This window comes from Grus americana, chromosome 11, assembly GCF_028858705.1.
Source record: "Grus americana isolate bGruAme1 chromosome 11, bGruAme1.mat, whole genome shotgun sequence".
NCBI lineage: Eukaryota > Metazoa > Chordata > Aves > Gruiformes > Gruidae > Grus > Grus americana.
Window position 1 is genome coordinate 23,768,348 of NC_072862.1, and position 14,993 is coordinate 23,783,340.

Sequence of the window (14,993 nt, forward strand, 5' to 3'; positions counted from 1 at the left end):
CAACGGTCTTCATATGCCTTTTGATTCTTCCCCACTTTTCTCTGATAAAGAAGGGAAGTGCAAGAACATGACAGAATACCAGCTATGGTGCAAAACAAACACAGGGGAAATGGGAAATCCAAAGCTCAACCTTGGTGCAGAAACTTCTCTTTTGATGGATTTCAGATCCCACCTATGGCCCTTATTGTCCTGAAGTGGACTCTGAAGATGAATACAAGTTAAGAGGAATGTGGAAGAGGAATTGCTAGATGCTGTACAAATACGTACACTGAATGGGCTTGATGTAGGAGAACCAGTACAAAGCATTTTGAACACGAAAGGGGAAGAAGACTAAAGTTGTCTTGTTCTGGGACTCATCTGTTTGCACTTAGAAGGAACAATGAACTTATGTCTTCTGAGACTAGATCAAGAGTTCGGCAGGAACACCACTGCCTGGCTGCCTCCTGGTTCCACACGGAGCAGACTCCAGCAGCTTCCAGACACACGGAAGCATGGTATCACTGCCCCTATTTCTGTACAAAGCTCTCCTGTTGCTTTCCAAGGTGTCCTCATGTGGCCAGTCAGGCAGATTTTTTTACTGGACACACTGAGCAGACAAAGAGTCCTAGGCTGTGTGAAAATGCTCGCAGCTTACCTGGAATCTGAAGGCTAGCATATAAAATAGCCAAACCAAAAAAACAACCAACCAAACAAGAAACAAACCCGATCAGAAATGCTCTACCAACCTAAATTAAACAAAAATTCAGAATATCATCGAGTTCATCTATAATTACATTTTAGGATTATACAAAAGGGTTTTCTTATAGCTGCTATGTTTCTACTGCAGCTAGCTACCAGGGATGGGAGGGATCAAATTGTGAGGGAAAACAATCTAAGTATTTTTGAACACTGAAAATAGAAAAGACTTGGCCACAGACACCGAAGCACATACACAGGAGTTTTTAGATGGAAATGCACTCTTTTATGTAAAAATACACACATGTATATGTACACACATATACACAGACATATACACACATGTGTAGAGATAGAAAAGTATCTACATATATTCAGGAAAAATGATTAATTTCGTAAGTAAATGCTTCTAATTGCAGTCATCTCATATTTATTGGAACAATGTACCAGACCAGATCAGTGGTTAGAAAACGGGGGGGGAAAACTGTTAGAAGCACTAAAAATGGACCAAAACTCAAAGCATTAAAAAGGATGTACATCTATGATACTCTTTAGGCAGAAATGTAAATGCAATTATCTTTATAGAATCATTACTTCACAGTATGTAATTTTTAAACATCATACCTTGGTTAGGACATGAAAGATGTAGGGATACATTAACCCCTTCTTGTGCCTGTGTTCTGCCACTCTTAATACTTCAGGTGCTACGGGAGGTAATGGAGGGGTAGTAATATCCATGTGGTTTCTTGTGGGCATTGACAACAGGCATGGGATTTGTGGATTACTGGTTTGATTCCCTTTGACATCAGCTGCCTGACTTCCTGAAGAAGCACTAGAGGAACCTTCTGCCTGTAACAGAACACACAAAATAAAGTGCTTTTCAATGTGTACGGATGCATACCAGGAGATCAGCCAAGAGAAACGGCACATTTCCTTCTTCACCCACAATAAAAACAGTAAATCTTCACATCGTGTTGTATCAGTATGTGGAATACATTATCCAAAGCCAGCTGAAAGCTGTTCAGAAAATGTAAACTTTCAGCCATTGTTTGCTAGCAGAAGCAAATTACTGAAAAAATAAATATCATGGTAAAACTTTAACTTATTAACAGCACAGAAATTATTATTTTCTCTAATTTTTAATTGCACAATACAGAAGGGGGACTGATGACCTCTCAATAAAATGTGAATGACCTCTTCACTAAGAATTTCCAAGATATTACCAACTACATGGGTTAACTGACAGTCACAAAGTCTGTAAATTTACCCAGACTTCCACTAACACATCCCTTCTCAGTTTGCATTTCTAAACAAAGCAGGAAAAACTACATAGTTCAATGTAAAGACATTTAAAATATATACTGTCTGAACTCAAAAGCCTTGTAAATGTTTTGTCAGGTTGTCTTTAAACATAAAATTCTTTTCTCTGAGAAGACGATTGTAAGAGAAAATGGCAACATTTTATGACTGCAAGATTGAAGTGGCATTTTACTCCATTTCTAGAAATGTAGTTCGCAAATTCATAGGAAAAACATGACGCATAAAAATATACTGTAAACCTCTTGGTGAATAAGCCTTTTGTAAGCATTTATGTTGTATCTCTCATAGATACTACCAGAAAAATTAGAGTTCATTCCTAAAACCCCTTGTCTTCAAAACTGAAAGCTGGTTTTAGCTTAAGAATTCATACTATATTCGTGCCTATAAACTGTTATAGTAATATTAAAAACTTTTGAGACAGAAATTTAGTTTGTTCACTTGGTGATACATGACGCATGAGGATTTTCATAATTTGTGTAGAAAATTTCACATGCTTCATAAGACCTTAAAAGCAAAGCTGAAACAGAAATGGCCAAAGTCATGAAATCTCACAGAGCAAGTAACATAAAAAATAGGCCCAAACAAGCTGAGCTGGTTCACTTCAGGCTCTTATGAAAAATACAAACCTGCATGTAAAAACCAAAAAAATCCCCAACCTCCAAACCCCTTCTACAGGAAGGCATGTGTTAGTAAAAACATGCTCTAGCAAAATATCAAAGGGTCAACATTATTTTCAGATTACATCTTAAGCACACAGAATGTTACTGTAAGATTATATTTTAGAGGTGGTAATACAGACTTTATTTTATTTATAAAAATGAAAATATGCAGAAGAAATGGTTAAAACCTGTAAACCAGAACACTTCTAACACAATATACTAATACAGAATAGTTTTATAAACACGTGAGCTATCACAGGTCTATTAAACCTGTGTTACAGTATCACATATATTTCTTTACTGGTTTAAAGATTTTTGTCCCTGTCTTCTCCTACCCCAATGACTAACAGTCAGCGATACTGGACCAGAGAAGTTTACAGAACTGCCCGTTACTGGGGGCATGAAGGGAAGAAGACAAAAGCCCCAAACGATAGCAATGGTTTCCCAGGTTCTTCCTGGACCTGCTCAGCAGTAGTCAAACACCTAAGCTGAGGAACTACCACAGCTAAAATAATTTTTTTTTTTCTTTAGTAATATACATCCACCCAAATGAGATGAGTGTACCTTTGTCAAGTATAATCATGCAGTGAGACAACTACAAGCAAGGAATTTTGACATTTAAGTCTGTGTGAAAGGAGTGTCAAGATTGCTGCTACCTGTCTGATCAATGCTAGATTTTCAGCACTTTAAATTACCTCAGAAATTCACATAGCTCATTCAGTTGAGATCTTCAGGAAATATTTCCTTTTTTTAATCATTAATACATATACTTCTCCAGGAAACTGCTTAATCTACAAAAAGTACTCATAATCCTCCCTGTCACGTTCAAAAGATGCAACTGTCTTCTGCTGCTACTGAAGGCTGAAGAAGTGGTTTGATATTTAAAAAAAAAAAGGCACGTAAAACTCACAAGCATTTACACATTAAAGTCGCACTGCATGCCTACATCTATTGCAAAGTTTAATGACTGCTTGTAGAGCTCTAATGCTGCATGTTTGAAGATGCAGGCAGACTCGCTGTGCGGCATGTCCCACCCGTCCATCGCCCAGCTCCGGCTGCTGCCCCTCGGCAGGACATGGGGCTGTGCCGTGCCAGGCTTCGTACATGGCCCGTAATACAGAGAAGGGAGGAATGTAATAGGTCAAATTAGCATTTGCCTATGGTGACTAATCTGCAGGCAGATACAGTTATCGTACGGGGTGTAGTCTGCAAGAATAATAACCACTGATGGATGAAATCATCAGCTTGATATTTTAAGCACAAAGCCCAAGTTTACTGGAATTTCTATGCCAAAGGTACTGGGAAAATGTTCTGTTTGTCTGCAGTGTAATTAACTCGTGATTGGTTTTTTTGACACAAAATGAACAGTTGGTGTACAGTTCCATCACAAAGATGCAGAGATGTAAGTGCAAATACTTTGAATGGTCTTTCTAAACACGGTTCAAATCTGGGATACAGACCATCATACTCTTAATTTTACAGTGGTTTTAGATCTTGAAGAAATTTAACAGGATAATGTTAAGTCTTTATCAAGAGCTGAGTTATTCCCATCCTTACTTCAGTAGCAACACATTCTAACTGGTCCCACAGAGCTACTTTCATATGTATTATGCGAAATTCATACCAGGTGGTTATAAAGGACTTTTACTCCTGAGCTGAGCTTTACTACACCTACAATGGTCTGTGGCTAACACTGAAATGTGTGTCAGAGCTGTTCGCACTACACTGCAGGTTGTAAGACATGAACCCTGAGCCCATAGACACTTACACTGCTACACCTTAGTAAAAAATCAAAATAACGCACTACTGTAAACATGGGTAGCAACATCCAAGGATGAGATTGTTAGTTAAGGAGTAAGCAAGTTTATTGGTTTCTTTCTATTTTGTATCTAGTATTTTCTAACACTCTTATTTAATTTTCATTTTTATGCACATGCTACAATATTCCTTGGAAAACGTCTTACCGTACTTTAAAGCTGCTGATGCCTAGAAGTTTACACTAAATGCTACAGACCAACATTGAAAATTCTACTCAAGAGTTTGCTGTGAAGCTTCAATACAAAATAATAAATGGTGATGTTTGGAACTTAAGGAATTACCTTTGTTTGGTCTCCCAGCTCTCCACGCGTTTGACTTTCTGACTGGGTTCCTGTTTTTTCCCAGCCTATTTTGTTCCCACTGACATGGCTGAAGGACAACATAAAGAAACACATCGTATTAAAGCGCTGTTTGAGATACAATGGGATAAATCCTTGGTGACTGTTACTGGAACTATGGGCCAGAGACTCTGATTTTAAGGGATGCTATGTATTAGGAACGTCAATTTGTAGGAGCCCTGAAGAGACTTTAACACCGATATTTATTAATTTACACTACGTCAACACTTGGATTGTATTTAAAAGCCATATATTACAATGTTCATGCAGGAAAAATTCTTGATTGAACTTTAAATATTTGTCACTATGCCAAGTAATTTCCCTCAATTAGAAGACTGTTTCTACAAACTGTGATATAAATGACACTGTCTAGATTTCAGTTTCTAAATTTATTCAAAATTTATTGCATAAAATGCATGAGGCAACACTATCAAAAATGCTGAAAAATACTGTTTTTTCTAAAGCAGGTACATTTCCGGTGCTACACTGCACGGAAGCCATGCAAACTTACTTGATTTACTAAGCAAAACACATGATAATATTTAAAGTTGACAGACTGCATCAAAAAACCCAAGTCCAAGCCATTGTGCGTAACTGCAGACACATTCAGACTTTAGTACCAAGCAGTAACATGCTTACGCTATTACCCACAACCCCAAACTTTTTGAGGCAATCAGAGCCCTGCAAAAACCCCGGGCTTTGATTCTCACACAGTAAGCCACTACACCTAACAAGATAAACACAAACTGCCTCTGTTCAAATTTCCTTTTTGTAGGTCAGCGAGCAGTAATTAAATGAAAGCCTGCACAACTTTACTGCCAAGGACAGACATATGATCTAGTGGAAGTCAGCAATACTTCTGCAGCAAACAAGGCACATGAGCAGAAGAGAGCGAAACCAATTTCACTGCTGCTTTGTTCCACACGGAGCCTGTCAATGAGGGCTCTTAAGTCGCTGTCCTAACTGGTGCATTTCGGACACTCACACCAGGTTTCTTTGCAAAGCCACATCATCTCAAGATTTGAGAAGCGTAACCACTACAAATTCAGTGAAGTTTCATAGTTTTTAGCTACTGAAATGTTAATGAATTATACTGTGAAGTAGGAATATTTCTTCTATACAAAGTAAGGAACTTGAAGGCTTTATGACATTTACCAAAATCTCACTTTGTCCTTCTTTCAATAAAACATAAGGGCAGAGGTGGAAAAACACCCAACATTATTTGGGTTTGGATTTCTGCTTGTTAAGGAACAGGGCAACTACAGTAAACAATGGCTGTGTTTGCAGTCACAGTGACCTAAAACTATTTTCTGAAGGCCTATCATATCACTAATATGCAGATTCCTTACTTTCAGGGTACTGGTGAACGATTTTGAAAATAAATTTATTTTAACAGAAGCCAAGTAAGAAAACATCCTCATGAAAAACTTACTTCACTGCACCTCCATTGCCTTCATCATTGTCAGAGGACGAAGATGTAGAAGAGGCAGGAAAATAGGTTGAATCCACATGATTAGGGCTCCCACTCTGAGCTGGATTTATTGGAGAAGATCGTTCATACAATGGTGTATGTTTTCCTTCGTGAGGAATGTTACTGTAGTTGTTCTGCTCAGAAAGACTTTTTCCACCTGTTTCCAAGGTGATGGCTGGCTCAGAGAGACTGTATGGGTATGGACCCTGACCTTGGGCCCCACCCTGATTGGACATCTGCTGGGCCTGAAAGAAAGTGAAGTGAACAAAAAGGCTTTTCTTTCAAAACAAAAGACTCTAGCTAATCAAGTGGCATTTTCCAAACGTACACATTAAATCTCAGCTATCTTGGACATCCACAAAAATTGTTCTACTGGAGTCTGTGGCATCACTGTAGTTCCAGCATTAAGCAGCGAACGCCCAAGCTCAAAGAGTTAGATATACCTTTCCCACCTAGATTTGAATTTGATGAGGACAGTGGGTTCCTCCCAAGGAGAAGGGCAGAGGGCTATACTTACCACAGGTTTTGCTTGTAGTGAGGTCTGTGGAATGTTAAGCATCTGAGAAGGAACATATGGTGGCACTATCCCAGGCATACCAAACTGATTTGGTCTGGCTGCTGTATTGCAAATGGGGAGGGAAAAAAGACAAGAAAAAAAAAATCAAACAAAAAAAACCCAAGAAAAAAATACTCGTGAAAACACTCACTATTTGACACAAACGTCACCCTTTTTATCCTTTTGCTTCTATGGTTCATTTATTCTTGTTCTGTCAGCATTACTGTTTTCTAGTATGCTTTTAAGTCAGTATTATTCATTTTTGCCTTTTAATAAAAATACTTTGTAGCTTGTGAAGTTTCTTTTACTTGTCTCACCTTCCCTCAGTTCTTTGTATCTCTCATTACGGCACATTTCTAGTCTACCTGGGAATCAAAGGAAGCTTAAAAGGAAAAAAGCCCAAGAGATGTCATAATGAAGAAGCCAGCAAAACCAATGTCCCACACACACATAATGCTGGCACTTACTATCATTTGAATATTTGACCTAGAGAAGCCTTAATGCCCTTTAATGCAGGTCTTTGGATGTAAATAAAGACACCTCACCTCCAAAAAAAAGAGAGAAGGGAAAAATCTATATTAATGTATCAGTGTGGTAACTGAAAATCTTTGGAAAATTTCAGCTCAAATTATGTTTTTGTGTTAAGAATGACATATATGTAGTAAACCCTGTGATTGTACAGTTAATTTGTAAGCCTTGAGAATAACCTGTGATGCCACAACAATTTGTGGCTGCAATTTAAGCAGGTATGTTATGACATCAAAAACTCAAAGACTATAAAGAGAATTCTAGAACATGTCAGGTAAGTCCAATGAGAAAGAGGAAATATATTTTATGGAATAGAAATAGACACTGTCTTCATGATTGGAACTGGTCACCAGATTTCAGTTGATTACAGCACCATACTCTCAAGTCCCCTAATGCTAGAACCAATGCAGCAACAGCTCAGAGAAAAATCAGTCCAGGTGGTGGTTCTCTTTTTGGGGAAAGAACACAACCTCTGCACGTATCCTATGAAAATATTCTTTTGCAACCTCGTGTTTAAGGGTCAATGAAAATTGCCAGAGAATGTAAACGTTTTTATGAGATCCTGCTAACAACACTATTTCTGATTTAGGGTTATACCAGGTTTTAGTTAAAAATGAAAAGCCTTATTTCCTTAATTACTTACCTAGGTAATGTGGTGGATGAAATGGCATAGGTTTATTAGTTGCCGAGTAATAAGCAACTGCTCTCTTAAATCGAGTGACTTTGTCATCTGTTCTAGACTAAAATAAAAAAAACGATCTGTCAGGAGCAAATCCAGGCATGTCATCTGTAGGTCAGCACCGTACTGCAGAGCAGTTAACGTATATCATATCCCATACACTAATAACGTCTATGGACTCTTGAGGACTATAGCACTACTCCAGCACAATAAATACGATGTCAACCCACGTAAGGATAAGGCCTGAAAATACTATCTTCAGGTACCACTGATTCTTAATGACACTGCCAGACTACAAAACCCCCCTGGTTATCAAGAATTTAACTTTAAAGCACAGAGTGTAAAGGCATTATTTTTACCTTTGCAAAGTGTGGAAAGTGAAATTAGGGTATCTAAGACACTGCAGATACCAATGAATTCCTATTATCAACCGATGCGAAACACTATTTTTATCGAATGCAATTCTTCGACACAAACATATAGCACAATTGGTTTAAAAAAAAAACCAACCCAAACCGCTATTTTGCTTTATACTTTACCTGTGAATGTTGAAAAACATCTTTTGCTATGGCATCCAAATCAGTGGTGTCCTGAATATTACGGACGTAGTCAGCTACGGCTTTGATCACTACGTCACAAGGTGGTAAAACTAACTGGTGAGCACGTACCTACGCAAACAAACACACATGCCAGTATGAAATAACAGGGCAGCCCAAGACACTTCAGTTACACAAGAGAATCAAACTCTTTATTTATTGATAACATACTCAGTAAATTCCATGTTGCCAGATTTAGTATCTAAATATTTTTGGGCCTTCCACCTTGTTTTTAAGACTTCACCTTAAACAATGATTCATATGTTTTTCATCTACAGTATATTTATATATATGTGAAACCTCACCTCTATGTAAATATTTGCTGGTTAAATATCAGCTCCAACAACAAACAAGGTCAACAATGCTAAACATTTTACTGCTTTCTAGTTGGACATTTCCTCTAGTGCAAAATGCTTTCTCTAATAAGGATACATCCATATATATGTGTGTGTGTATCAGAAAATATTTTATTTTGACATCAGTTTATATTCTAAATGTAAAGTGGTATTGGAACTGAAAAACAAATGGAGAAAAGAAGTATCTCAAAGAAACTAATTTTCAAAATTCTACAAAAATTGGTCTAAAAATCATTATTTGAAGATTACATAGTTTAATAATTAGTGTTTTCAAATTTTATGTATTTCATTATCTGGTAGAATACACTCATACAGCTTCACGTTATATATAACATTTCAGGCAACAAATTATTTTTCTTTTATATTATACATCAGCAAAGAATGATGTATGGATTTCTCCTGTTGCTATTACATGAGCGTAGTGACTTTCTCTTTCAAGCATTTCAATATCAACACGGTTATAGTGCTGGTTACTCTTTTTGCAGACACAGAGGAAATTCTTAAGATAATTCCACCGATAACAAAGTTTCAATATTCCAGCACCAAAATAATTGATATTTCACCATGCAATAACAGATGTGTCCGACCTCCCATATTCACCAACTATTTTAAATGGATAAGAAACGCACTTAAATGCATGCGAAAAATTTCCCTCGAGTTCATGACCTGAGCCCATACAGACCATAGATTTGTCTATAAATCAGAGTCCACGGTATGGTCAACTCAAAATGTTAGGGAAATGATGAATTCCCATTGATTCACTGGTCACTGACTCCATGAGTTTGGAAAGGTAAGAACCACTTTGGACTCGGTAGCAAAAGACCCCTCTCTGTACTAAGAAGAAAGGGCTGGCAGAACTGTGTAGGATGACGTCCAAAGCCCCTACAGACAAAGCTCCCGCAGCTCTGTGACTGGCTGCTGCAGATGGATGTGCTGTACCAGGAACTTCTAGACCCAGTTCTTTGGCCTGATCCCTTCTCATGTTCACATGGAGAAAGGAGGGGAACTGGATAGCCCTGGAAACCCTGGACTTCCATCTCAACACTCTCAATAGGCTCCTCCTGAAAATAAAGTGAGGATTATTCAGCATGTGATTATGGGAACTACTGCTCTTACATGTGCTGCGCGATCCTGTAGGAACTTCAGGTGAAGCAACTGTTATGGACCATAGCGAAATTCAAAGCAGTGAGCGGCGCTGCTAGCTGGGTCTGAAGAACTACTCAACCGTCGGCAGCTTCTGTCACTTTCCCTCTGTGCTGCACAACACGCATGCTCGGAGGGGCAGAAAGAGGTCTCTAACTACGTGTCCTGAATTTTAGAGGATGCCTGAGGAATTTCTAAAAATTCTGGCTGGATCTCTATACAATTCTGGAGCACTCTGTCCCTGCCTACGGGGGACAGCTAGGTTTTTGCTTTTAACTTATTTTAATCTATTTGCAAAATTCAGCTATTCAAGACTTGGGAGATCATTATTAACAGTTCTATTTTTTAAGATAGAAGAAAACGTGAAAAATCTGTATGCTTGCATTCTACACAGAGGTATCACACTTTACTAGAAAATACTGCAATTCAGCCTTGTCAGAAATGTTTATGCAAAATCCTGGTTAATACTTCATTAGTTTTATCTTTGCAGCTTTAACATCTGTACCACAACCCCCTTTTACTTCATACGGAGTCTACCATATGCATTTTCTTTCCTGCCCTTATCCGATCCATTTATTATACAATTTCTTAGACTGCCTTCTTCATAATTAGATCACGGAACTGTTGCCAAAATTCCCATTTGTATTAATTTCCTTCTCTAAATGTCTACTTTTTACAAATGTCAGGATAGTCACTCTATACCTGGTCATTCTCTACCACAGATGAGCTCCATATTTTATGAGCCTAAATTAAGAACAGTTCTGTTCAGTGTGGTCAGTGGCACAGTAATTATTTCCCTCTCAGACAGTAAATTCTAAATTTTCACTAGTGTGCATTCTGAACATACACAACAATACCAACTATAGATCACATTCGCTTGTCACAAATACAGTCACAAATACTTTATAGTTTTGCACCCAATCTGCAAGCAGAAGCAATAGTTTTTCTTCTCACTGGTAACCTAAGTCATTTTATGAACACCTACCATCTTATTTGTATGTGTAACAATTACACATCTCTGAAGCGGCTGAATCATAACATGGCTGTGTCATGTCAGATGTGCTCTCTGCAGTCCCTTGGAGAAGCCCTGCATTACTACCAAAGCGGTTCTGCAATCTCTGCTTGAAAATTCAGTGGATGAAGAGAGTAAGCCATCTATCATTAGTTTTATGCGATGACCAAGATAGTAATATTGAATAAACTGTAAGCAGGAAGACATTGCATCACTCTAGCACTAATACTCAGCTCAGACCCTAGAAGTAGGAAGCTCAAGTGAGACAATATCTATTAAGGGCTTACTACGCATATTGCCCCCAGTTTAGCTGCTTTTAAATAAACAGCCTAAAGACCTCCTGGGAGCATATTCTTAATTCCTGAAGGGAGACCTTCTGATAGTATGTACTACAGATTTAGAGACATTTCAGATATTGATTTTATTTTCTTTTATTCTCTTTCAAAGACATCCAGTCCAGATGTGAGAACATCCTTGAAACTAAAAATGTCATGACCTACACAGAAGTCAGAAATGAAAAGTGGAGAAATAAGATGTACCTTCCTGATATTATAGACAAAAAGATTTCTATTCATTTTAGAACTTTTCAGAAATCCAAAATTGTAGATTTTGTACTGAATCATAAATAATGTTTCTAATACCCTGTCCATTAAAATACGGGCGAAACCTTACTACGTGTTAGGTATGGGAGAAAATAAGACAACAACAAAAGTTATAGAAAACGTGTTCATAGTTCAAGCTTACTTTTAGTTGCACACAAAGCATTTCAGAACAAAATCAGCACCTTAATTTACCAATTTCTCAATATAAGAGATTTCTTCCTACAAGCTATTTTTTCATTATTGTCTACAGGTTTCAGACAAGCAACATGGAAAAACAATTTTGGAAAGGCAAACATGGAGGATGTGGTGGATCACACACTTGAAGGTGATCAGGTCAGAAAGCATGACATCTGAAACCAGCACCGTGTCTTTGCTAGTTGTAAAAGAACTACTTCAATTTCATGACAGATCACTGACAAAAATCATTAATGCACTCTGAAAAGATTAAGTGGGGAAAGGAAATTAATTCTCCGTAGGTATTTGTCAAAATGAGAGGCAGAGAACAATATTACAAGCCCAGAAGCTACAAGATAAAAATGTCTTGGTTTTGACAAAATAAACTTGCAAAAATGCTCTACTGAAAGAGAACCGACTCACATGTGCATAACTCCACGGGATTATGAGGATACTGTAGAAGGTACCTAAGATACACTTGGGAAAAGCTCCCCAATTCTGGGACAACTCCAGTTGCCCACTGTCGCCAGGAAGCAAAGCCTTTAAAAGCTAATCAACACAAGTACCAGCATTTACTGTTGTGCCTGCTGGAAACAGATAATCAGTTTAATTTTATTTTCAAACCATTAAAAAAAGAGACCTCGAATATTCAGTTACTGTGAGGTGACACATAGGCAACATGGGGTTTTTTTTCCCCACTGGTGAGAGAGAAGGCTGAAGATATGAAAAATACTACAACAAATTGCCTGGGTTTTGCTATTTTTGTCTAGTAATTTCTATTAGGGATTGCGTCCAAACTGTTTGGATCTTGTATCAGCCTTTGAATGTTAAAAACATTTAATCTTACAAGCTCATAGTGCACCTGATCTAATGACAAGCTTTCAGAAGAGGCAAGAAGTTCCCCGGATGACTTAAAATCCTCTCAAACCAGCAAAGCTCAGCTCTTCCCTGAAGACTGTGTTACTCCATTAGAAATTCTTTCTCCTCCTCCCTCCATCCTGGTTGGAAACTGACCTCCTTCTACTTCTGCATGTCTTGATGGTAACAAGAATACACACAACACGGAGATCATTTGCTAACAATTTACACACATAGGACTGAGAAAACCAAATCTATGTAGAGGAACAAAAATGATTTCAGAAAGAACAGGGGAAAGCAGAAAGACAAGCCAAAGATGTGATACAGATAGACTTCATATGAGGCAACCTGTGTGACAACCCTGCACACCACCACGAACTCGAGGGCTGGGCTGCCATCCAGAAAGCCCTAGACAAGCTAGAGGAATGAGCCAAGAAGAACCTTAAGAAATTCAACAACTACAAAAGCAAAGTCTTGCACCTGGGCAGGAATATCCCCTGGCTACTCTGCAGGCTGGAGATGTGCCAAAAAGGACCTGGGGCTCTTAGAAGACCGCAAGCTGAACATGAGCCAGCTGCACCCTGCGCTGTGTAGCAGAGGCATAGGCAGCAGATTGAGGGATCCTGCTGCTCAGCGCTTGTTAGATTACCTCTAGAGCACTGCATTCGGTTTTGGGCTCTCCAGTACAAGCCAGATGTCAAAAAGTTGAGCTAGTTCTGCAGAAGGCCATCAAGATGATGAAGGAGTTGGAGCACTCGCTCTATGGGAAGAGGCTGAGGGAATGGTGCTTACTCAGCCTGGCAAAGATAGGGCTTTGAGATACCCAACAGCAGCCTTCCAACACCTACAAAAAGGCAGGTACCAAGCACATGGAGCCAGGCTCTTCACAGTGGTGCACTGTGGAAGGATGAGAGACAACAGACATAGCCTGAAACAAGACGGGTTCAGTGTGTATGCAAGGCAAAACATTTTTACCACTGGGACTGTCAAACCATGGAGCAGGCTGCCCAGACAGGTTGTGCAGTCTCCAACCTTACAGATTTTCAAGACTAGTCTAGACAAAGCCCTGAGCAACCTGTTCTGACCTCAAGCTGACCATGCTTTCAGCAGCAGGTTGTACTAGATGACTTCCTGAGGTCCCTTCTGACCTTGTATCATCCTATGATGACCCTTGGCATCAAAAAACCAAGAGACAGACACTTACTTTAAGCATATCTTAAGAGTACCACCTTTGTTAACTGAGCAGCAGCAAATTACCTAAGCATCTACTTCGCCTATTAGTCTCCCTCTGGCAGACACCCTCTGAAGTCAACAGAGAAAGACAGGAATTTCCTAGAGCAATTCGGAGAAGAAGCCTAACCTGCATATTTTGGATTGCTGTCTGGAAGCATCTCCCTTTGTCTCTCTACCGAGATGAAACAACAAAGGAGATTAGCCAACTAATTTTGCCCAGTAAAAACAGATGTGGAACACTGGATGGTAGGCATATCAAGAGTTTGCCAAAGACAATCCAATGATTTCATCCTTTCAAAACCATCCTAACGGGAAGATGATCCATTGCAAATGAAGACGGCAATCTCAAAGTTTCCCTGCGTACTCCTCTTTTTCAAAAAAGGAGATTGCATTAAGACTTGTTTCTAAGGTTGCCTTGTGAATAGTCAGCACTTCTTCAGTGGTATGTCATCCCAAATAGATACTAATTCATTCCAGAGATAAGAAACTGCCCTCCTAATACCATTCTGGTGGTATTACACATTGATCTTGAAGCTCCATCCTGTAACAAGCTTTCCCAGAATAAGAACCAAATTGTCTCTGTCTTAAAGATAAATCCCAAAGCACACAAATAAGTAGTAGTATAATGCTAGTTTCCAAACAAGGTCTAGGAGTCAAATCATTTCTCAGGAAGTCTACCACCTCCTCTCTCGTTTCAATTTCTGATCTAGGTGGTCACTTCAGTAAACTCTGCTCTCAGTTACGTAGCAGGATGCAAGCACAGGTCTACATATCTCTTGGATGCATTACCTCTTTACAGCGGGACATTTAGACAGACAAGACCCTGACTCAGAACAGTTTGCAGTGTCAGTTTTTGACCCTTTTTCCCTTTTGCAGCAAGACCAATTCAAACCTCTTTAATTTAAATTTGTCCATGGATCTTAAAGAGTTCTGCTGAGCTGATGGTCATTGCTGGTGTCTTCTGAAAGGCATGGC

General features: G+C 38.8%; 1 protein-coding gene across 4 annotated transcripts in view; it reads right to left on the bottom strand.

The window, feature by feature from the left end:
• Positions 1–14,993, bottom strand: part of FAM120A (family with sequence similarity 120A) — a 54,146-nt gene that overhangs the window by 24,435 nt on the left and 14,718 nt on the right. For all 4 annotated transcript variants that reach the window (XR_008578808.1, XM_054838150.1, XM_054838149.1 and 1 more), the window contains exons 4-9: positions 8,584–8,712; positions 8,009–8,105; positions 6,799–6,899; positions 6,243–6,526; positions 4,754–4,841; positions 1,300–1,524 (exon numbers count right to left, since the gene is read on the bottom strand). Coding sequence is in view for 3 of the 4 variants with exons in the window: in XM_054838150.1 (XP_054694125.1) it covers positions 1,300–1,524; positions 4,754–4,841; positions 6,243–6,526; positions 6,799–6,899; positions 8,009–8,105; positions 8,584–8,712 (924 nt within the window). In the remaining variant the exon portion in view is untranslated. The remainder of the gene's footprint in view (positions 1–1,299; positions 1,525–4,753; positions 4,842–6,242; positions 6,527–6,798; positions 6,900–8,008; positions 8,106–8,583; positions 8,713–14,993) is intronic.